We start from the raw sequence: 21,435 nt of genomic DNA on the forward strand, positions 1-21,435 counted from the left end.
GCACAGATGAGGCTGCCCTGCTGCATCATCTTGTCCCTGTCAGTAGCATCGGGAGATTTTAACAGCTAACACGAATGGAGATGTCAGTCAAGCGCTACCTGACTGGACCAGATATTCCAGAGGAAACTGCATAAGCAACCGACTGTGGTGTAAACACATTTTTCAGGATTTTTATATACCAGGATACATATCAGTAAGGCAAAGAAGAAGGCTGAGAAATGTGATGAGTTTAGCTGTGATCAGCTGTTCTAGTTGGACAAGTTTGTTAAAAGCAACGTCCTGGTTTCTCAGCTCCGATTTCATGTATCCGTGGATGTGTGGTGACTTACTGATCCCTTGTTTCCTTGTCTTCTTCTTCAAGTTTCAGCCACAGTACGTAATTACCATTCAAATCATTAAAAAAAAAAACAAACCTGCTCTGTTCTTCTTTCCCTCTTTAATTCTTCTTTGTAAATCTGTGTCTATCATTCAACTCTCAAAATTACTTAATGACTCTTTTTACAGAGAAGTTTTGAAGTGGCTGGCAGATGTAGTTTTGTGTACGTCATCTCTAAATGCAGTGACGTGATGTCACGCTCTGCTGAGCAGCCGTCCCATTTTCTGGGTTGCTGCACAGTGTGCAGTCCTGTGGTTAATGGAGGCGACTCTGCTCAGACTGCTCTGAACAAGCACTGCGCTGGCCTGTAAACAGCCATCTCAGAGATTATGGAGGGCCTGTACAGCTGCATTATGTACAAGAAAAATGTGAGACAAAGTTGTGTGACTGTACCCTAAACTGTCATGAAAGAAGCACAAAATCACACGTGTAGATGCATTCACACACTCCTCAACACTCACGCACATAAGTTTTGCTACTTATGAGGACATTGTGCGTCTTTGTGCCCATCCATTCTCTGCAGGCTTACGTTATCTTAGCCTGCGGCAGTGCAGTTCACATTCAACAAAGTTCAAACAGTGTGACAGGCCTGTTGTATTACACTGCATTAGTTTTAAATAGGGATACCCAGTAAACACGTTTGCTGAGGTCTGACTGTAACTGGTTCATATTAAGGCCTTACTCCATTACTTTTTTAATGACACTGTGTTTTCCCAGAAGATGAATTTCATTGAACTGGAAACTGGGGCATTGTCCATCTGAAGTAATGTCTGGGGAAGGCAGCTGGCTGCTCGCATAATCTGAAACAGATAAACTGTAGTTGTTTCCTCTGTCCACTGACCCCTCTCACTTCAGGTAAAAATCTTCTGAGATAGTACAGCATGCTGTTTGGTGACTGTCTTGATCTTTAAGACTGTAAGGAGGGAAGGAGTTTTATTGTCTTAATATAATGGAGCCATGTGCCATCACTGCTTCCACAGGCAGCTCAGTGCAAACTGATAGAACATGTGAATACAATCAAATACAAATAAAGATTTGGTGATGGTTTGAGCTACGTGTTGTGATATAAATGTGTGATACTGACATGCCAGGCCGAAAATGGTAGTACTAACTGTAAGCAAATTTCTTTTCTTAACTTATTGTGTGTGTGTGTGTGTGTGTTCAGGTGGTGTCTCAGACAGTAAGCCTGGTGGATCTTTCCTGCTACAGTCTGGAAGCAGTGCCTGAATATCTCTTTTACAGTCAGGACATCACCCACCTCAACCTGCGGCATAACTTCATGAGCCTTCAGGGGCCTGGAGGTCTGCTCAACCTGCCCAGGTAATCACACATCCTGTAACTGAAGAACTGTACACAAACATTTGCTAAGGGACGAATTTAAAGGATTCTTGTGTCTGCCTTGCTGAAATGTGCCTCAGGACAACAGGGGAGTCTCTGCTGTATTTTTGAGCACTCTTCTCTAGTTAACCTCAGTATGTTCACTGGGTTTCATAGTTTATTAAACAGATTTTATTTTCTGTGAGCGTAGGAGATAATATCTAAGAGAGAAATGTATTTTTTTGTGTGTGCATCTTAGTAAGATTGTCGATGATTTCAGCCATGAGGAAGACATGTTAAATTGCTGTTATATTTAAATAAAGAGGCACATATTGAATTTCCCTCGAGATCAATAAAGTATCCATCCATCCATCCATCCATGTGTTCCTGTTAACTGTTTCTTTCCGACCCTTCTGATTTCTGTTGTTTACCTCCAGCATCAGTGATTGGCTGAGTGTGTACTGTGTGTACCAGGCTATTACCAGATACATTACATTATGTACTGACCTGTTGTGTTACTTGCTGAGATTTAAGCTTCAGTCCCTTGCACCCCTCCATCTCTGGCGCTCCCTCCGTTTTGTTTGTATATTAGGAAAGAGCCTGCGTGGATTAAAAGATACGGTCTGTACTCTGACCAGCGCTGTGACTCATGGCAGCCACCTCCACTGCTCACAGGAAATGGGAGGAGTCAATATGGAAGATCTAACTTTGGAGCCACGTGGCACCACCTCATTCATCTCAACCCAGTCTCTTGAACATACAAATGTGTACACACTCACACACGCACACACAACAGCATATGAGTGAACATGCGTCAGCAGAGTACAAACTATCCTCATCACCTGTAATGGACAACATATGACGGGCTCTGATTTGAAATCGGTAACATCACACACTGAGGCACCACTGTGGGTGATTTGAATACTTTTTCAATGTGAACACTGTCCTTTCCTGCCCTGCCTGGTCGCTGACTGACTTTTTCCTACCGCTTTCAAGCCAACTTAATAACATGGTGCAGGGCTGGAGCACAAATAACAGCACAAAACTCCCACAATGAGCTTGTGGGGAACGAATCCACTATATCTAATTTTCACAGCGTTCACCCTGGATTTCAAAGACTGGTGTTCAGTCTCACCAGTCACCCACATATCTGCTTTTTAATTACATTGCTTGTCCACTGCACCAGTCACCTTCTGGTACCTATATGAAAGCAACAAACGCACTCTCTGTATGGCTCTCCTACTTTAAACCACAGCTTGTGATCACTGTGTAGTTCAAGATATACAAGCATTTTGTTTTCCTTCTGTGTGTCTTTCCTATACTTTATCTTTGGCTCATGAACAGAATTAGAACATTGTAAAGTCATGTCAGACTTTGTCAGCCACATACATCTGTCTATGTTGGTCTCAGTGTCTCAACAAATGGAAAATGTCACAATAAATATGCCAAGCAAAACAAGAAAAGGTGAGCTTTTTGTGTATTTGTAGATTTTTTAAAAGGTTTTCCACTCTGCTTTCTGTTTCTTTAGGTTTTCTCAGCTGAAGAGCCTGAACTTATCACACAATCGTCTGGGTGTGTTCCCTGAATGTGTGTGTGACATCTTCACCCTGACTGAACTCAACCTCTCCTGTAACAGTCTTCAGATCATCCCTGTACAGATAGGCAACCTTCAAAGGTGTGACACAGTGACACACATATGCTGTACATGCTTTATGCACTCTACATGAATGCAAAAAATCTGTTTTGTGTCGAAGTGTGTGAGAACAGTAAGTAGTTGTAGCAGCTCTTACAAGTATAAACCAATTAATTGGGTATGAAATAAATCCCAAAGACAATCACACAGAAAATTTTACACAAAATTCAAATTTTATCATTATATAACCTATACAAACAGCGACTTTTTTCTTGACCTGTTCTGTACATACAACATGCATTGCATATCTATCTGTCCTGGGAGATGGATCTCTGTTCTCCTGCTCTTACTGAGGTTTCTGCCATTGTTTCCCCATTACAGGAAAAGAGATTTTTGGGGGAGATTTTTTCCTTATCGAGGGTCAAAGGATAGAGGGTGTTGAATGCTTAATATCTGAACACAAATAAGAAAGAGAATATTTAATTTTTTGTAGTGTCAAGTCTTCTGCTCATCTGTTTCCTAAAATGTTTTCTGTGATGTTTTCCGTTTGCTTATTGTTAGGAGGGCATTACACACATTAATGTTCTCATTAAAACATGGGCTAAGGTTTTAATGGAGTTAGTGAAATGCATGAAGCTAAATGTTATGCAATCAGATTAAGAAGCTAAGGCAGATTTCATCCTGTGGACCTGCTAAATGTACGATGCTCCTCAGTAAACAATTGCTATACTACTACAAATGGATATTTGCACCACTCTTTTGAGTAAAATATGAAAGGAAAACATGACTCCCTCTTGTAGCCTGCAGACGCTGTCTTTGGATGGAAACCACCTCAGCTCACTGCCTGATGAGCTGGGTGGCCTCTCGCAGCTCAACAGCCTAGGGCTCTCCTTCAACAACTTCTCTCACATCCCTGCTGTGCTGGAGAGATTGAGTGCAGTGGACAAGCTAGCCATGGCTGGGAACAGAGTGGAGAGCCTGGAGTTGTCTACTGTGGCGAGAATGAGCCACCTGAAAAGCATCGACCTCCGGTAAGAGGCCAGCCAGGAGACACACAGCTCTCAGCCTCTGCACTTCCTTCATCTCTTCCCTCTCTTCTCTCTCTGGTGGATCAATATGTAATATGTAGAAAGACTGTTAATCATTCAGTGAATATGAGGGCCGATGGAGAATATTTTCTCGTTGCTGTCAGTCTATAAAGTCTTTTCTTTTTTTATGTCTTCCTCTGGCAAGACAAACACTAGTCTGAACCTCACTCACTCCTCCTTTCTTCACCGCTGCTCTATACCTCACCTTTTTAATAAACATTTATTTATAGACGGCAGGTTTGCTGAGCACAAATGCTTTTTTCATGCCTCGCCCTGCTTCACGCCTACATTCACACCTGCGAGCCGACTAGAACTGCAGTCACGTTCCAGCTCTACAGGAGCAGCTGGGGGCTAAGTGGCTTGCTAAAGGGGAGCTTTGTAGTGGGTCCTGAAGGATGGGTAAACTCAGTTTGAGGATCAAACCAGCAACCACTGCTCCACCCCCACCCAGCTATTTTTTCAACCTTGGGTTTGGAGTTGTGGTTTGGTAATTGCACACTATATTTATAAGGGCAAGGTGCATCTGTGCTGGATTAGCAGGAGGACAACTCTCATAAAAGAGGAGTTGTCGTTTATTAACAGGGTGGAAGGGACATTCTGGATCCCAGCATGGTGCCTTGCCTGACATTGCCAGTGAGTCAAAAGGAGAGATAGTGGAGTGGTCCCAGTGTGTCATGCAGCAAATACAATATATTGGATGCAAATGTTAGATTTTTAATGAAATCTGATGGACTGATGTGTGTAACTTATTTAGTTGATTGACTTTAAAGGGCATTTTTTTGACAACCTTAAGGAAATTTCTCTTACTGATAACACATTTTTAATACCGTTATTAATTTCTGTATTCCACAATAGCTGTGATGTTTTCATAGTAATGTATGCTGCATTTATCTGTATCATGTATTTATCAGCATAAACTAAAATAGCAAACCTAAATCCTGTAGTACAACAATTACAATTTCAAATTGTAGCAAGTATAGCATGTCAGTTTCTTCACTCTGTTGAATATTTTATGTTTCATCCAAGACTTTCTTCTCTGCTCCAGTGGGAATAACTACTCAAAGTTCATCTCTTGTCCTCCCTGTTGAATGTAGCTTGAATAGGCTGCACTGCGTGAAAAGTGAGAGTCTAGAGGTGGTGAGCCAGGTGACCCAGCTGGACTTACGGGACAACTGCTTGGACTCACTAGACCTGAGCTCCCTTTGTAACCTGGAGACTCTGCACTGCCAGCGTAACCAGCTGGGGACCCTCACACTCAGCGGTTTCACACTGCGCATGCTTCATGCCAGCAGCAACCGTGAGTCAAACAAAGCGTCAGCTAGCTGCTATTATCGCCTCATTGGCTGTTGGTCTGAATGTACAAACCTTTCTCTCTAGTGACTCACTTGTCTTATAAGCGCACATATGAACGGTCCAGATGTTTAGCTGCTGATTGGTGCTTTCATCTGCCCGCAGGCCTTACAGCAGTCAACATCTATCCAGTCCCTAACCAGCTGACACTCATGGACCTATCACAGTGAGTTCTGGCTGGGATTAAGACGTGGCTGTGGTCTCTGTGTTCACAGGTTTTTGAACGGAGGCTCTGAAGTCTAGAAATAGTATCTTTATCTTAATGTCCATGCACTTGGTGATTAATACCAAAACACATTAAAACAAGTTTGGAGTCTCCAAATTAAAATCATGTGTAGAAAACATTTTTTCTCATACTGTAGTCTGTGTCCTTCAGTTTGTTCTGCCAATATGTTTATTCAAAGTTCTTATGTATAAGGCAAAGATTCTAAACAAATGCAAAGATCCTCTGAAACATAATTTTTGCTTTGCCTGCATGGATACTTTGTGCCTGGCAGACTACATTAGTAAAAATCTTAGAATGTGAGAGCATTTAATTCAGCATAAATTTTATTATGCGGGTTGCAGGTCTAATTATGCTCAGTAAACGATAAGGCATGTCAGAGGTTAAATAAGATAATCCAGATGCTAGTGTAAAAAACCTTCAGTCTGATATACTGACTGTAGAAAATAATTATTGCGTGCTTAAATACCTCTGGTGGATATTAATTTGGCCTCCTGTTTACCACAGTTTGACCTGTTTACTCATCTGTACTTTTAAAAGCAAAATGCCAGCTCTGCTCAGTTTGAGTGTTTGTGTGTGTGTGTGTGTCTTTCTACGTGTGCGACTGTGTGTGTGTTGAGACAGGAACCTTTTGGAGTACCTTCCGGACTGGGTGTGTGACTGCAGAAAAATTGAGATGCTGGACGTCACACACAACCTCCTCTCTGAGCTTCCTTCCAGGTTACCGACCTTATTCTGTCACTAATCCTCAACCTTTTCTGCTTCATCTTTGATGTTGCATAATTTGCCTTCATCCTCGTGTAAGAAATACACGGCTATGCAGTCCAGAATTAGTTCATCAGGTGTTACATTGCACATGGTCATTTCATTTTTTTAATTGCTCACACTGTTGCCAATTCTTAATGTCCATCCTAAGGATTTGTTATGGTTGTAGAACTGTGAAAAGATCAGCGCACAAATAACAGGTGGTATCTCTTTGTGTATGCCAGTATCTGTGTTTCCTTATTGCAATTGCAAAATAAGGCCTATAATGCTTGGCCCACAGTTGTCATCATTCACTGCCAGCCCTCAACACATACATTTGCATTTGAATGAGACATCAGAAAAGATTTTGCAAATGAGATAATATTCCTCTATCCACTGTACTCCCTCATGACTTCTCTCATGGGTTCGGGAGAGAATAAAAAGCCACTGTGCAGGCAGCCGAGCTGGAAAGGTCATTGATGGATTAGTTAGCATGGGTTACTTCACAAGTAGTGAAGCAGAGAGATGATGCTTTGGTTCTTTGCCTTTTTGTTGGTCTGTTTTTTTTCCTTGTCTTAATCTGGCTCTCTAATGTCTCTTCTGGCTTCTAACAGACTGCTCAACAGCTTGAGTTTGAGAAAGCTGCTGGCGGGGAACAATCGTTTGCAGAGAGTGCCTGACCTACTTGACCATATCCCTCTGGAAGCCCTAGACCTCCAGCACAACAAGCTAGCGGAGCTCCCTGAGAGTCTGTTTTACAAGGCCTTAAAGTGAGTTTCTCAAGCCCCTTTTCTCAACAGATTTTACTGTTTCCTTTTCCGTTCTATTCTCAAGACAATTTATGCTATCACTTGATTCCTTCCATGTCAACCTGCAACCTGCGTGTTCCCGGCTTGGTTGCAGTTGTCAGTTGTTGTTTCACAGCTCATTGTTTTGAGGATGAATGTATGACCAGATTGCGGTCAAGATCAATGCAACATCCCCGACCGTAACTGGAGCTTCATTTGCCCTCCTATTTCCTGTGTGGTAAATCACTTAACACCCATTAGCAGTTCAAATGCTCTAATGTACTTTACTCTCTCTAATGCTGAGACGTAATGGCAGTAACTGCTTTGTGCATGATGGGTTTTCTGATATGTTGTCTAACAGCTGCACAGCTTGCAAGGGAAAGCAGTTACATTCTGGACTGATGAAAACGATAATGAATGCGGAAACTAGTCTGATCACCGAACATTTTTTCAGATAGTCATATTCGTGTGAAATTCCAAAAAGGCACGAGGCCAGTGACATGTCAGCAATCTTTTACTTTAACAATGTTTGACTCTGTTTCAAAACAACAGCATGACAAGGTTCCCTCATGGGTGAGAAGGACAGGTTCTATTGCCGGTCAGAAGTGATACACATAGATAATGACTTAACAACGCCATTACATAAGAAGCGCTGAAGCACTGAAGCTCAAATAAATCCCTCCTCTTTGTGCACGTTGAACTGTACACAGTATAAAGCAAGGCTCCACTTAAAGGGACAAATTAAGTGTTTAGTACAAGGAGAATAAGAATAGAAATCAGAAAAAAAAAACTCTCAACCTTAAACCCACACCTTTATGTTCTGCATTTATTCCAACACTCTCATTACTGTATGTCCTATATGCTGTACATAAGATGTTGTCTTTCCTTACTTATATTTTTAGCATCAGTGCCTTCGCACCCACTATACATGAGATGTGATTGCGTACCATTTTTTTTAAACTAACCTCTCTTGTTTTTATTTGTCACTCACAGCCTAAAATACTTAAATGTGTCAGCCAATGCCCTGGAAAGTATTCCTCCCAGCAGCCAATCAGAGGAGAGCCTCAGCACACTCCAGGAGCTCTACCTGACGGGGAACAACCTGAATGAGAACTGCGGTGCTCTGCTGGTTGGACACCAGAACCTGCGGGTCCTTCACATTGCCTATAATCATTTGCTCTCCTTCCCTGCAAGGTGTGTTACCTTGACTTTTTCGTATGAGTTGGTAAAAGTATAAATCACTTAAAAACAGCCATTTTAACTTTTTCATTTAATTCGTTTCATTGTTTTGTCCCGTTGATTTTATTGTGTCTGTTTTTTGTCTTTTTTACCCTTTTAATCATCATATGTTTCAAAGTATGAGTTAGTTTGCTTGGGCACATATATTTTCTGTTTTGTGTTTCTACCTTCTGTGAACGCCTTCATTACTTACTGCATGTTTTCGACAGTTGCTGTAATTCTATTACAAGGAAAGCATCATCTAAGAGGCTATTTACAGTGACATATGTTCTAATAGTTAATAATATTTATCATTGTAAGTATTCTGCTTGTGTGTTTTTAGTAAGCTGAGTAAACTGGAACAGCTGGAGGAGCTAAATCTAAGTGGCAACAAGCTGAAGACTATCCCCTCCACTGTGTCCAGCTGTAAGAGACTGCACACCCTCATAGCACACTCCAACCACATCACTGTCTTCCCAGAGATCCTCAACCTGCCTGAGATCAAGGTCAGACTTGTCCTGGTTTTATTCGCCTGACCAGTGCAGGTGTGATTACGTTCGGCCTGCATCAGCTCATGTGTGTTTTGTACATTCCTAGCTTGTAGATCTAAGCTGTAATGAGCTGACTGAGATCCAGCTGCCTGACTCGTTGCCTGCCACTCTGCAAGAGCTCGACCTGACAGGCAACTGTAGCCTGATGCTGGAACACAAAACGCTCAACCTCTTCAGGTGAGACAAAAAACCCAGACCAGTTTAAACTAGTTGCAGGTTACTCAATGAAATTTATTGAGCATAAAATATAAGCACCAACACCTTAGCTTTGGGGTGGGGTGCATGCACATTTACCTTCATCTATAATGAAGGTAAATGTGCATGCACCCCACCCCACATAGTGGCATGTCTGGACAAGTCTGACCTTATAATGCCTTCTACTGTATTTCTTCTTCTTTCATAGTCACATCACAACCCTGAAATTAGACCAGAAATCCACTACAACAGCAGGAGACTCACTGAGTACCTCCACTCCGTGGAACCATGGTTACTCTGAAATGAGCGGCCAAAGGAACAAGTGAGAACTCATTTGTGTTGTTTCCTTTGTTTCTGGAAATGTCAGAGTTTAATTTGCAGAGAATGTCCATCCATATTGTCATGTACAAGGAAATGAACTTACATCATGAATGCTCATTGTGCAAACCAATCTTTACCTATTTATCTGTGTTACCTAAGTCTTTCCTCAGCCGGTTCTTCTATCCTTAAGCACATAATCACTCATGTTATTTTGGTGCACTGGATATACTGTATATCTCTCTGTTTGGATGTGGCTGTACAAGCTCAGAGCAGATGTCTGCCACTGAGTCAATATCTGAATCACTGGCAGGCGCCTAACACTGGCATCAGGGCAGTCATTGGACCTTTTTTAAGAGTAGCTGATGCAGTGGAGCCTAATAATTCCATCCATTTTAAGCCTATAACAACGTGGAAAGCGCATTATGTCTGGCTGCTGCTCAGGGTCATGGCCACCGCAGGGGGCCACACAGCAGTGTCTCTTATCAGCTGCCACCCCTTGCTGTTTCCCTTGACCTGGAGCTGCAGTGTCGTGTGCTGAAGTATGTATGAGGCTTACTTCTGTATGAAAGGCACTGAGTCATCCTTTTGTCAATCCGGATCTGTTGTTGGGGACAGGTTGTGTGTGTCTGTGCTGGCGGTCGACCGCTTTGGAGACGGTGTGGAAGCATGTTACGGTATCTTCGATGGAGACCGCAACGAGGAAGTGCCTCGGCTGCTGCAGTGCACCATGGGAGATGTGCTGTGCGAGGAGCTGCAGCACTCCAGCGTTGACAATGTGTACATGTGCAACACTTTCATCACGTCACACAGGTAAGAGAGATTTTTTTTGTTAGTCTTTATTAATGTATCTTTTGTAGATGCTCTTTTGATGCAGTTTTGCAGGTTGCAGCCAGTGACTTTGTCAGAACTTGACAGAAACTTTGTTTGTATTTGTATGGCACAGGAAACTCGGTATGGCTGGCCAGAAACTGGGTGCTTCTGCCTTGCTGTGTTATATTCACCATGAGTCTTCAGATTCAGGAGGCTTTTTCAGCCTCACTGTGGCAAATGTGGGCACCTGCCAGGCAGTGTTGTGCCGGGACGGCCGACCTGTACCTCTCTCTAAGGTTTACAGCTTAGAGAACTGTACTGAGGAAATGGAGAGAGTTAAACTGAGTAAAGCCATTATTACTGAGGTAATGCACAGCTTCTCTATATGTTGGGTTCCTGTTTTTACACTAAGCATGCAATAATTATGTAGAAATTTTGATTTTGTGTTGAGAGCTTCATGTCTATCATCTACAGCTACGATTCTAATAGCACTTCTGTTTTGTAGGATAACAAAGTGAGTGGAGTGACATGCTGCTCTCGCCTGCTGGGCTGCTCTTATCTGTCTCCCTGGGTGCTTCCAAAGCCCTGGGTGCACACTGAGCCTCTCTGTTCCCAGGACGAGTTCTTGATCCTGGGGAATCGAGCGCTGTTTGAACGGGTGTCCTACCAGGAGGCTGTGTGCACCGTGCAGGCTGTGCGGGATCCTCGCGCTGCTGCCAAGAAGCTGTGTTCTCTCGCTCAGAGTTATGGTTGCAAGGACAACATTGAGGCTGTGGTGGTGTCCCTGCACATTAGTGAGGACAACTGCACCTGTGAGCCTTCTGTCTCCACTGCTGAACCTCGTGGTTCCCTTCCTGCCACACCACCCGTGTCCGTGACCCCAGGCCCTACTGACCCAGCCACCCTTTCATCCAGCAGTGGTATTGTCTCTGAGTTCAGCAGTGAGACATCAGCCTCAGAGGTGGGCAGTGAGGCAGGTTCCACCGCCTCAGACGAGCACCCGTCTTCTGGCCCTGCATCCCGCCCAGAGAGACGCTGTAGTTTACACCCTGCTACTACACTGTGTGGGATCATGGTGCCGGGCTCAGCTGGGGCAGGAACCCATCCAGGCCTTTTCCAGCGGCAACCCTCCTGTGCTACATTTTCGAGTAACCAGTCTGACAATGGCTTGGACAGTGATGATGAAGCTCCGCTAGAGGGTGTCATCTCCAATGGCAGCAAGTTAGAAGTGGAGGTAGACATTCACTGCTGTGCTTTCCAACTACGGTCGGGGGCCCCTGAGAGCCCCAAAGACTTGGATCTTGATAAGCGAGGCTCTGACTATCCCAATGGCAAAATGCGCAGACAGAACAGTGTGGTGGTTTCTGCTACAAACGGCTGCCTGCTGGCTGTGTGTGGGAGAGAGATTGCCGACCTCAAGAAGTCTCCTTCCACATCCAGCCTGTTTGGAAAGAAGCTGTCCAATGGCTCTGTGGTAGCCCCTGAGGACAGTCATAATATCATTGAGGTGGCCCTGGAGGCTCCTAAAAAGAAGTCTGGCTACTTCACTGCCCCAGCACAGCAGGACCCTGAGGACCAGCTCATTGTGCCTCCTAGTCTGGAGCAGGAAGTGAGAGAGCAGCTAAGAGGCCAGAGCCCTCTTGTCTCAGGCTCCTCCTTACCATCCACACTCCCTTGCTTAAAAGACACCGTGTGGGATCATCCACACCCCCCTGCTTTTGCCACCAACCTGGTCCCAGGTCCAGGCCCGGTTCCCATTTTACAACAGGAAGTCTATGATACTGCCCTCTAGAGGGGGGAGGGGCCACAGCACAGCACCACAAGGCTGCAATTATGTGATCATGCTGTTCCAGAGAAGAAGAAGGAGATTTTTCTCATACACGTGAGACATTCCAACTCAAGTTGCCATTCAGATCTTTTGTGAGGACAAGACAAACCTGCAGGTCATTAAGTTATGCTGCGCCATTAATGTGAAGTAAAAAAAGTGCATGGTCTATAGTGTCAGAGAAAACAGGGGCATCCAAGATAACCAGTTCATAACATGATGTTGTGAAAAAGGATGGCTGGCTGTTTAAGAGCAACACAAGCCTGACTTGAAATGGGATACCTCATGTGTTTAAACATGTCAGCAACATTTCCCTTTACTTAGACAGCAAGCAGTCTAGAGGGCGTGTATGGGATTGTGTTGAGTGAGGTCAGTTCTCCTCTCCATGGGCTCTGTGGTCTCTCAGGTCCTGGAGAGAAGCCCTGTGACTGAAAAAGTGCCTACTGCAGACGACTCAGCCTAGAGGCCTCTTCCCCCCCACATCCAGGCTGTGTTTGGGGATGTGAGCTGGTTAGTTATATTTTGGAGGAGGGACAGTGTCTCCAAGAGACCAGCACTGGCACAGCTTCTGCTCTCCTCCTCCTCCTCCTGTGGCTTACAAAGGAAATCAGACAATATAAATGCCTGTAAGGCACATGGGACTAGCAGATGTGAAGGCAAAATAACTACATTTACGTTGCCAGAGACGTCAGGGTTGGGTTTTATTTTTAACATTCCCACTCAGTATGTATAGAATCTTCTATTTAGTAAAAAAATTAATTCTATTCAGTGTAGTACACTCTCACACCTAGCAGCCAACTGACATGCTGTGCTGGAGCTGCTGACATTGAAATTGAAAATTGTTACCATTTAGAGCATTGCAGTTTGAATGGTTGTCAAGAATAATATCAAAGGCATTCAACTGTACAGAGCGGGTGTATTGTAGAACTCAAAAATGCTTTTAACAGTATAATCTGTGACAGAGCATGATCAAGTGATCTCTTTAGAAACCACATACAAAAATCAACATTTAAATTCAGCCAGTTTGATGGTTAGTGGACTGGAGACCCCGGGATGTTTGGATATCATTTAATGTCAGTCATTTGAACAAACAAATCAAGACACAAAAATATATTATTACAGGAGATGGACGGGCAGAGATGCAGTATTTGTATGTACTGTATGTATTTCCACTGGTATGAAGATTGTACATTTTAGTATATCCAAACTTTGGAGGCTGCCACTCTTTTTCATTAGTAAACACCCATGTCCTTTTAGACAGATTCAGTTACTGACACAGTCTCTCTACATCTTAGCTCTCTGCACTGCCCACTTATCCAGATGATTTTCAGAGTGTGTTATTTTAGGTCATTATAAACATAAACTCTCGCATATTGCACACATGCTGTCTCCTGATCAAGGGGGGCAATGCTTCTGTACAATTCAGCTTCCCACAGTTGGTATAAAATGTCATCATGCACTGGTTGAGAATAAGAAATGCACTATGAAGTTACATGTAGAACTTTGGCAGTTTGTTTCATCATTTTCCAAACCTCTTTTTTAAAATATATATTCATAGAACCAGTCATATTTATCTAAGCTGAAAGTAAGTCGTCAAGAAATACATTATAGTTTGAATTGTTGGGTAAATATTATGCAGCCCTGGAAACCTCAGTTTGTTCATTCCTGAACCTCCCCACGTTGTGCCAAAAGTGAAAGCAGCTCTGCTGTGGCTGCTGTGGTTATGAGAAGGCCAAAGTTGGGTAATTGCTCCTGTTGGTGATTACTACATCAGATGTATATTTTTGGTTGCCACTTCCAAACTGCCAGTGGTGCAGTTCTTGCATTCCACAGCTATTGCATAGCTGGACCTTTCAGTGTTCCCTTTTAGCCTTAAAGTGATACAACTCAGTATTTTTGAAAGGAGAGGCCCGTTGTTTCATCCCCGTCATGATCTGTTTGTGAGTGAGGTCTTAAGCTCCGGGGGTGTTGTTAGGTAAACCCCCTCCCTCCATCCCACCCTCCCATATACTTTCTTTGCTCCACAGGAATGAGTGATAGTCAGTGATGAAGCCTTAATTGATGTATGAGTCTGAATCTTTTCCATTTATTTGCAAGTTTTTGTCTCTTGAAAGAAATAAACACTGTTAAAAGCACTTTGTACATAGAAAATAATGATATTCAGAGTTATGTATATTTGAGTTTAATATATGAGATATGATCAACATGGTATGCCGGGATTATTGTGGCTTCTCTAAACCCAACATATCACCTCTCATCTAAGAATACATAGCCAACAGAGATGTGACAGTTCATCTGGTTTGTTAAAATGTCTTGACTGATATTTACATTTTCAACATCAGCACCGTCTTCTAGCATTACTCATAATCTATATAGACATGAATTAGTGGGCCCCCTCCTGGCAGAAAATGATGAAATGCAGTTATTGTGCATATTATGCATAATTTATACCCAGTGTTGATATTTGGTTGAAACAATGCGCTAACTGACTCCCAAACGTGGTATACCTGAAAATGTTTGGGTTTTTTTTAAATCAATCCATAATGAATGAAAAAAAAAAGATTTCAGAATTGAGACAATGATTTCAACTCTTTTGCTAAAATTAAGAATGTGAAAATCACATTTTATGATGAGGCAAAGAATTTGTTTCCAGTCACTTTATTGGTCGGGGTGTGCAGTGTCTGAGATGCCAAGCGCTCTTGTGGACTCCGTGGTTCAGACCGTGGCCTGACCTCCACGGTCTGAACCCACGTGTGGTGTCGGGCATGTGGACTGAAGGCAGTGAAACACGGGTGGCACTGCAGGTGTGCCTGTTGCACGAGGAGCTACAAAAGCTCTAAGACTCATGATTATGAACAACATAAGGAGAGAAGTGGAACTCCTCTTAGGGTTTAATATGAAACGGTGGCGTTCACAACAGATGTTGGGAATTTGCTCATACAAATATGCAAAGTGTCAACTGTGTATATATTTAACACATGTTTATCAGAGCTTCATCTTTCATCAACTAAAACTATAAGTATCCTATTTCTCAGCATGTCTGAAAATGACTATTGAGTGATGTATGTATGGATGGATGGATGTAATCAGGACAGTGTGGGTAAATTGCATTGCCCTTTTATTATTTTCAGAGTGTGCCCTTTCCCTCGGCTCATTCGCAGTGTAGTTTTACTAGCCTGGTCCTAGATTACCAAGTCAGGCCAGGACTGCGTTGCACTGCTACATTTAGCGCTCTTCAAAACCACTTTGGTCACTTTTTGTATACAGTTGTACACTGATTGTTAATTCATCCAGTCTGTCTCCTAGATTTATTCACCCACTGCCCTGTCAAATATACACTACCAACATGAAGTATATTTGAATCAGTAGACTAACCAGTGTGCATGTACATATGCCAACTGTATGTGCAAATACAGGAAAAGTGAGCACAAGGTACGTTTACTTAAAATATTCCCTTTAATTCTTTAGTGGAGGGGGTCCAGGAGTATAATGCTCATAATTTCTGTTGTGCACAAAATAGAGGGTATGTGCATCTGAGTAGCCCACACTGTCAGTGTTTTTGTTTTTTGTTTTTATTTCCTAAAAACTGCTGACTCATTTATCAACAACAAGGGATCATTTCCTCCCTGTACAACTGTGTTTGCGAAATGTCTGTGTTTGTGTGTGTATGTCAAATGAAGCTTAAATGCACACGTGCAGTAAGTGTATGCATGCCCATGTGAATAATGGATCGAGTGTAATTTCTGCGTGAATGAACGAAAATGCTCCAGTCGTTTAACATGTGACCAAAGTAGCCACTGTTTAATCCCACAGTTCCTTTCTGTACATTATTTTTTAGAAATGCTTGAATATTTTTTTTTCTCAATGCCAAGAAGCTGATGTTTATTTTTGTACTTCATTGTTTCATGCAAATTTATATTTCCCTCTCCACTAACAGAATTATAAAATGATTGGGATTCTACAGGAAACTGTCATTCACTATGGTCTTTTATTTGAAGATACTAATTCTAACTGTATTCAATGTTGACAGCATGCCCTAAATATAAATCAACACAAAAGCATAGAGTACATACAAAATGTGATTTATTTGTACAAAAACCGGAGCATATCTAATATTTTTAGGTTTTTATTCTAGCATGCAGATTACTGCTGAAATTTAGTTTCATGTTTAATAAAAGATTCTAGGAACAGGACTAACAAAGAGCACTTTTGTTGTGTTATCAGACAGAATTGTACTCCCTTGAATTATGAGAGTGGAAGATGATCGTGGTTTTGTTTGAAATGCTGCTATCATTAGTTTTGAGCAGACAAGCTGTTTTTAAATTAACTTTAAGCCAAGTAGCAATAAAACTTTTTACTGTGAATTTCTTTGTCCAGGATTCATTTTGCTCATAATTTTATGATGATTTCATGCCAATAAATGTCATCAAAAATGACTTTTTTGGGTCAGTATAAAACATAATGTCTAATTTATGATGTCATTCATTTTTCAAATCTTGAACCTTAACGGGTTATTTATGCATCTTGGATTCCATAAACGTTTCTCCTACTCATGAAGCCGAAATGAAGAACAAGACAGTGAATCAACACGGAGAACAAGAGCCACAGTGGAAATACACTATGCACAATTAGATCCCATGTGTTTAAGTGAACACGCAAAGTGGATCTGCCATCTAGTGGTGAAATGTAGAATGACATCCCGAACCCTGGGAAAACTCCGTCGTAATGGTTGACAAACTACAGGGGAAAAAAACAAGATTAAATGTGATTACTTAAAAATTAAACGAGTTTTTTCTTGTAAGTGACTTTTAGGGAGAAATGAAGTCAGACTGTTCACTTCTTCCAAGTTAAAATCTGAAGCTACTGTAGCTCAATGGGGGATTCATCATTTATTTCATAGAAAGTCCCAGGAGAACATTCAAACCTCTGTGTCAGCATCCAGCCAACTCAGGTTCACCCTGATAGTTAAGAGATCACGTTCAGCCTGGAACACAAATTTATCTTAAATCTGAGCCAATTAATTGGGGCTATTCCAACCTCATTAACAAAGCAACTTAAATATTTGTTGCAAATTGCTGGTGGTCTCTTCAAGTGAATAAATATTGCATAGGTTTTTCTCATAATTGAACAGTTTTTGTACCTTTTAATTTCTGGGTTTTTTTTCACATAATTAATAAAAAATAGCAATAAGACAATCCTTTATATTCCATATGAGTCATTTATTGGACCTCTGAGCACATTTATTTAAAAAAATGTAACAGCCACAGTAAACAGGTAGGTAAACGAGAAAAGTGGTGGTAAAAATAAATCATTGTGCAAAATGGAATTAAAAAACTTCTTCAAAGTATAATAAAAAGCGGATAAAAATTCACAAATCCCATTCAACTATTCAAGAGTGAATACAAAATTACATCAAGACATATATTTCCTTGTCACAAGGATTTCTGTTCAATCCCAATATTTTAAGGGGAAAAGGCAGCTCACAAATTATTGTCCTCATTCATCCTTTGCTTCTTTAGCTCTCGCACTGACCTGAAAGCCCTGACAGCTAACACTGCTCCAAAAATAAAAACAAACACTCCCAGCACCCCGAAGAGACCTCCTGCGATATCTGCACCATGAAACTGGCACTCAAAGCCCTTGTGCCCTTTGCTCTTGTACATCTGCTCTCTCTCCTTACAGATAGGATTGTTGTAGGTTTCCTGCAGCTTAATAAAGTAGAAAGCCAGTGCGGGGATGTAACATAGGCCAATCAGGAGGTTCAACAGAGCCTCCCCGAGCAGCACAGGAGGCCAGCGGTAAGTAACTCTGAAAATCCCCAGGGCGAGCATGGCACAGGCGTAGATCATTAAAACACCGCCGCAGGCCATAGTGAAGACGTACGGAGGCCTCTTAAGCTGATGGAAGAGCCGGTCCAGCTCCTGCACCCTGGCTGCATCAGTTCCAGTGAAGGCATTGGCACCACCAAAGTGATAATAGTAGACTCCACCGAGGCTGGCCAGGTCACGGTAACCTCCGTTGTTGCTGTATGGCACTCCGGCACAGATGACAATTAGGAGATTCACAAAGAACTCCATAAGCTGGCAGAGACCTGGAAGATACAGTATAATGAATTTGATGCGGAATAACTTGACTGGCCCACACAGAGTCCTGACCTTAACCCCATTGAACACCTTTGGGATGACCTGTAACGGAGACTGTGAGCCAGGCCTTTTCGTCCAACATCAGCGTGTGACCTCACTGCTCTACCGCACGAGTGGGCAAAAGCCCCCACAGAAACACTCTTCAAAATCTTGAGGAAAGCTCTCCCAGAAGAGTGAAAGCTCTTACAACTGCAAAGTTGTCTGTGTATTTAGAATATGATGTCATTAAAAACCCTGTAAGTGTAATCAGTTTGCTGCAATCCCAAATGCAAATTAAGAGTAAAAATAATCCCCGTGCCTGTTCCAACTCAGACCTTACAAACACAATATATTGCATATTAAATAACAGTGTATAGTTATCACATCCAATTTTGAGAATGTGCTCTGTCAAGGTAACAGCTGAGAAAACAAGAATATTTAATTAATAAGTGGGTGATTAAAAAAAAGGAAATAATCAGAATAGAAACGTTTATTACACTTTATATTGTTAAACATAATTGGGAGCCGTCCTATCAACTTCTACGATTGTACATGTTGACCAGCATGTGCTTTGATTGCAAACGAGCCTTTCAGAGAAGCAACTTGTACTTGTACTTGCCTCTACTGGTTAGGATGTATCTGAGAGCGTAAAGCCCTTGCCTGGGCTGTCGCTCATAATACTGCCCTTCAGAGTGATACACTGAAGTCTCTCTGGACCTGCAAAGACAATATTCATTTTACAGATTCTTTTTTTACAAAATCATTTTGCAGAAAAATGTGATTAAAAATCAGCCCTGCCACAGATGGCTACAAAGGCGGGTGGAAGACATGACTGAGCACAGGGACTTGTGCGTTGAAAGTCCCTTACAATCTTGAGGGTCCTTCATGGCCGTCGCCTCTGTAAGCAGGTGGCTCCACATGAGAGGCAGTTGTCATGTCCCTCTGTCTGGTTTGTTTAGCTCTCCTGTCACCAGCAGAGCCTCTCTCATCCATGTCTCTTGGCTTATGGTTGCGACCTCTGGCATCATATGAAGTGTGGTCTCCATCGTATGAATAGTCCCTGTCCCTGCTCTTGTACTCAGCATACACATCACCTCTCTCCTGGTGTCTTCCCCTCTCTGGCATTTCCCTCTGCCTGCAAAAGAAGGTTATGGACATGAATCCCACTAAAGACCTTCATAAACAAAGTGGCCAGTTGGCTTGTATCTCTGAAACTGCCACTGTGGACAGTAAAATTGTGTGAAAGATTATTTAATGAGGATTAATGGCTTGGTGATGTAACGAAGCAAAGGCAGATGTTTCTTCATTCATTAAGTGGATAGAGCAAATGGTGGTGTTGGTTTTAGGGCCCACGGACGTTTCAGAAAACAAACATAATGAGAGCATAAAGTCAGCAAATTAATTAAATTTGACTTTTATGTGATTATGACTTCACTTCAACATGGGACTCCAACACATACTAGACGTCCAAACCTCATAGCAACGCAAATTCCTCCTTTTGCTAAGTTCACCTGTGCTTCAATTTCATTACGTAAAGACGGAATAATTCTAAGAAAGTGAATAATACGAAAAACAATACTGTTATTACTTACCTTTAGACTGCGAATACAGTGACGGTCTGTTTTGAGTAACCTCGACAATAAACACCCTACCTTTCCCAGCTTCCTGTGTTTGAGATTTTCTTCCCGTGACTCTCACCTGTGCTGTGCCACGCCCACTAGTTTCGGGCTAATGTTTTGCGAAAATTAAGTGAAATTTCTACTTCTAATCTGAGGTTTGTAGGATTTTTTCCAGTTAAAATTTGTACTAACCTACAATGTGTTGGGTGTATACTTGTACTTATAACATGTTTGTTTTGATTCTTCTTCTTCTGATTCTTCTTGTAAATAATTTATTAGGATATATATTGTTCATGACAACTATCCTGAATTTAATTCATTTTGTTTCAAATATCACAGGATACAGGGCAACTCCGCTAGAGCTCAATAAAAACCACAAAGTGCATCAGAAATAGTTTCAGGCGACCTTAACTTGCAAAAACAAAAATTTGCGATTCATACCCCAACCCGGACGTGAACGCACACAGTGCACGCGGTCACGCTTCCATCGTGAAGTTCTTGACAATAATCCACGACATTATTTTCAGTATTTCCGAGGCACAGATACATTTCAAAGTAAATGTCACAGAAAATCCTAACTATTTCATGTCAATGAGGTCATACTTACTAACACATCCCGTCATTACGTGGGCCACAAACTTGTCCACTTCTTGTTGTATATTTATGTAATTCTCTGATACAAATCACAGCATACCAAGATTATTGGGTTTCCCTTTGAAGTTGAAGACTCAAATCTATGCTTCTAGCCGAGATAGGCTCATAGCAGTTCACCATACTTTAGGAATAAATGCAAGTTATCAGTGTCCATAATAAAGCACAATGCACTAAATTGGAGTTACGCTGACACTAGATTTTTATCCTTTCCGTAAGTTCTGTGCATACTGCCGGTTTGCTTGTGCCAATGTAATCAAATGTTTATTACTGAATAAAAATAGAAAAGAACTGTTTCAACTTACATGACAAGTGAGTTGATAGATTTAGCCCAGGCAAACGCTAGTTTACGGTTTGTGATTATATATATTCAATTCAGTTTATTTATATCCCGCCAATTCACAACAAAAGTTATCTCATGACACTTTCCAATTAGAGCACGTCTAGAGCAAACTCTTAAATTAATCTTAAATTAATTATATATAACATATTCTTAAATAAATGTGATTAATGAAATGAAGCACAACAAATTCTACAGCTTCACATAGTTCCTGTACCCACAGTGCACTGTGTATGTGCTCATAACCAGAGGGAAGTACGCTAG

The 21,435-nt window shown here is 41.8% G+C and overlaps 2 protein-coding genes across 8 annotated transcripts in view; one reads left to right on the plus strand and one right to left on the minus strand.

The window, feature by feature from the left end:
• phlpp2 (PH domain and leucine rich repeat protein phosphatase 2) overlaps positions 1-16,803 on the plus strand; it is a 33,933-nt gene extending 17,130 nt beyond the window's left edge. For all 5 annotated transcript variants that reach the window (XM_046386803.1, XM_046386814.1, XM_046386823.1 and 2 more), the window contains 14 exons: positions 1,542-1,696; positions 3,222-3,368; positions 4,127-4,357; positions 5,509-5,711; positions 5,870-5,930; positions 6,612-6,707; positions 7,346-7,501; positions 8,513-8,713; positions 9,081-9,243; positions 9,335-9,465; positions 9,692-9,805; positions 10,420-10,614; positions 10,748-10,979; positions 11,120-16,803. In XM_046386803.1, the coding sequence (XP_046242759.1) occupies positions 1,542-1,696; positions 3,222-3,368; positions 4,127-4,357; positions 5,509-5,711; positions 5,870-5,930; positions 6,612-6,707; positions 7,346-7,501; positions 8,513-8,713; positions 9,081-9,243; positions 9,335-9,465; positions 9,692-9,805; positions 10,420-10,614; positions 10,748-10,979; positions 11,120-12,406 (3,372 nt within the window). In that variant the 3' untranslated portion in view covers positions 12,407-16,803. The remainder of the gene's footprint in view (positions 1-1,541; positions 1,697-3,221; positions 3,369-4,126; positions 4,358-5,508; positions 5,712-5,869; positions 5,931-6,611; positions 6,708-7,345; positions 7,502-8,512; positions 8,714-9,080; positions 9,244-9,334; positions 9,466-9,691; positions 9,806-10,419; positions 10,615-10,747; positions 10,980-11,119) is intronic.
• An 834-nt stretch (positions 16,804-17,637) lies between these two features.
• marveld3 (MARVEL domain containing 3) lies at positions 17,638-20,715 on the minus strand. 3 transcript variants are annotated; one of them, XM_046386860.1, is made up of 4 exons: positions 20,622-20,715; positions 19,430-19,696; positions 19,181-19,278; positions 17,638-18,530 (listed from the first exon to the last, which is right to left on the minus strand). In XM_046386860.1, the coding sequence occupies exons 2-4, from the start codon at positions 19,684-19,686 to the stop codon at positions 17,920-17,922; spliced, it is 966 nt and encodes a 321-aa protein (XP_046242816.1). In that variant the 5' UTR covers positions 19,687-19,696; positions 20,622-20,715; the 3' UTR covers positions 17,638-17,919. The 3 variants fall into 3 exon arrangements, with proteins under 3 accessions (XP_046242816.1, XP_046242823.1, XP_046242807.1); XM_046386867.1 differs by lacking the exon at positions 20,622-20,715 and adding an exon at positions 20,373-20,615; XM_046386851.1 differs by lacking the exon at positions 20,622-20,715 and adding an exon at positions 20,154-20,366.
• Positions 20,716-21,435: the final 720 nt, after the last annotated feature.

Source organism: Scatophagus argus, chromosome 1 (genome assembly GCF_020382885.2).
Source record: "Scatophagus argus isolate fScaArg1 chromosome 1, fScaArg1.pri, whole genome shotgun sequence".
NCBI classification, from domain to species: Eukaryota; Metazoa; Chordata; class Actinopteri; family Scatophagidae; genus Scatophagus; species Scatophagus argus.

Bases quoted from the DNA above. Each gene is read 5' to 3' on its own strand.
- marveld3 (XM_046386860.1), bottom strand. From the start codon at position 19,686: ATGCCAGAGAGGGGAAGACACCAGGAGAGAGGTGATGTGTATGCTGAG. The intron at 19,279-19,429 runs GTAAGGGACTTT...TTGTCTTTGCAG, and splicing joins CATGAAGGACCCTCAAGATT to GTCCAGAGAGACTTCAGTGT. The intron at 18,531-19,180 runs GCAAGTACAAGT...TGTATCTTCCAG, and splicing joins ATACATCCTAACCAGTAGAG to GTCTCTGCCAGCTTATGGAG.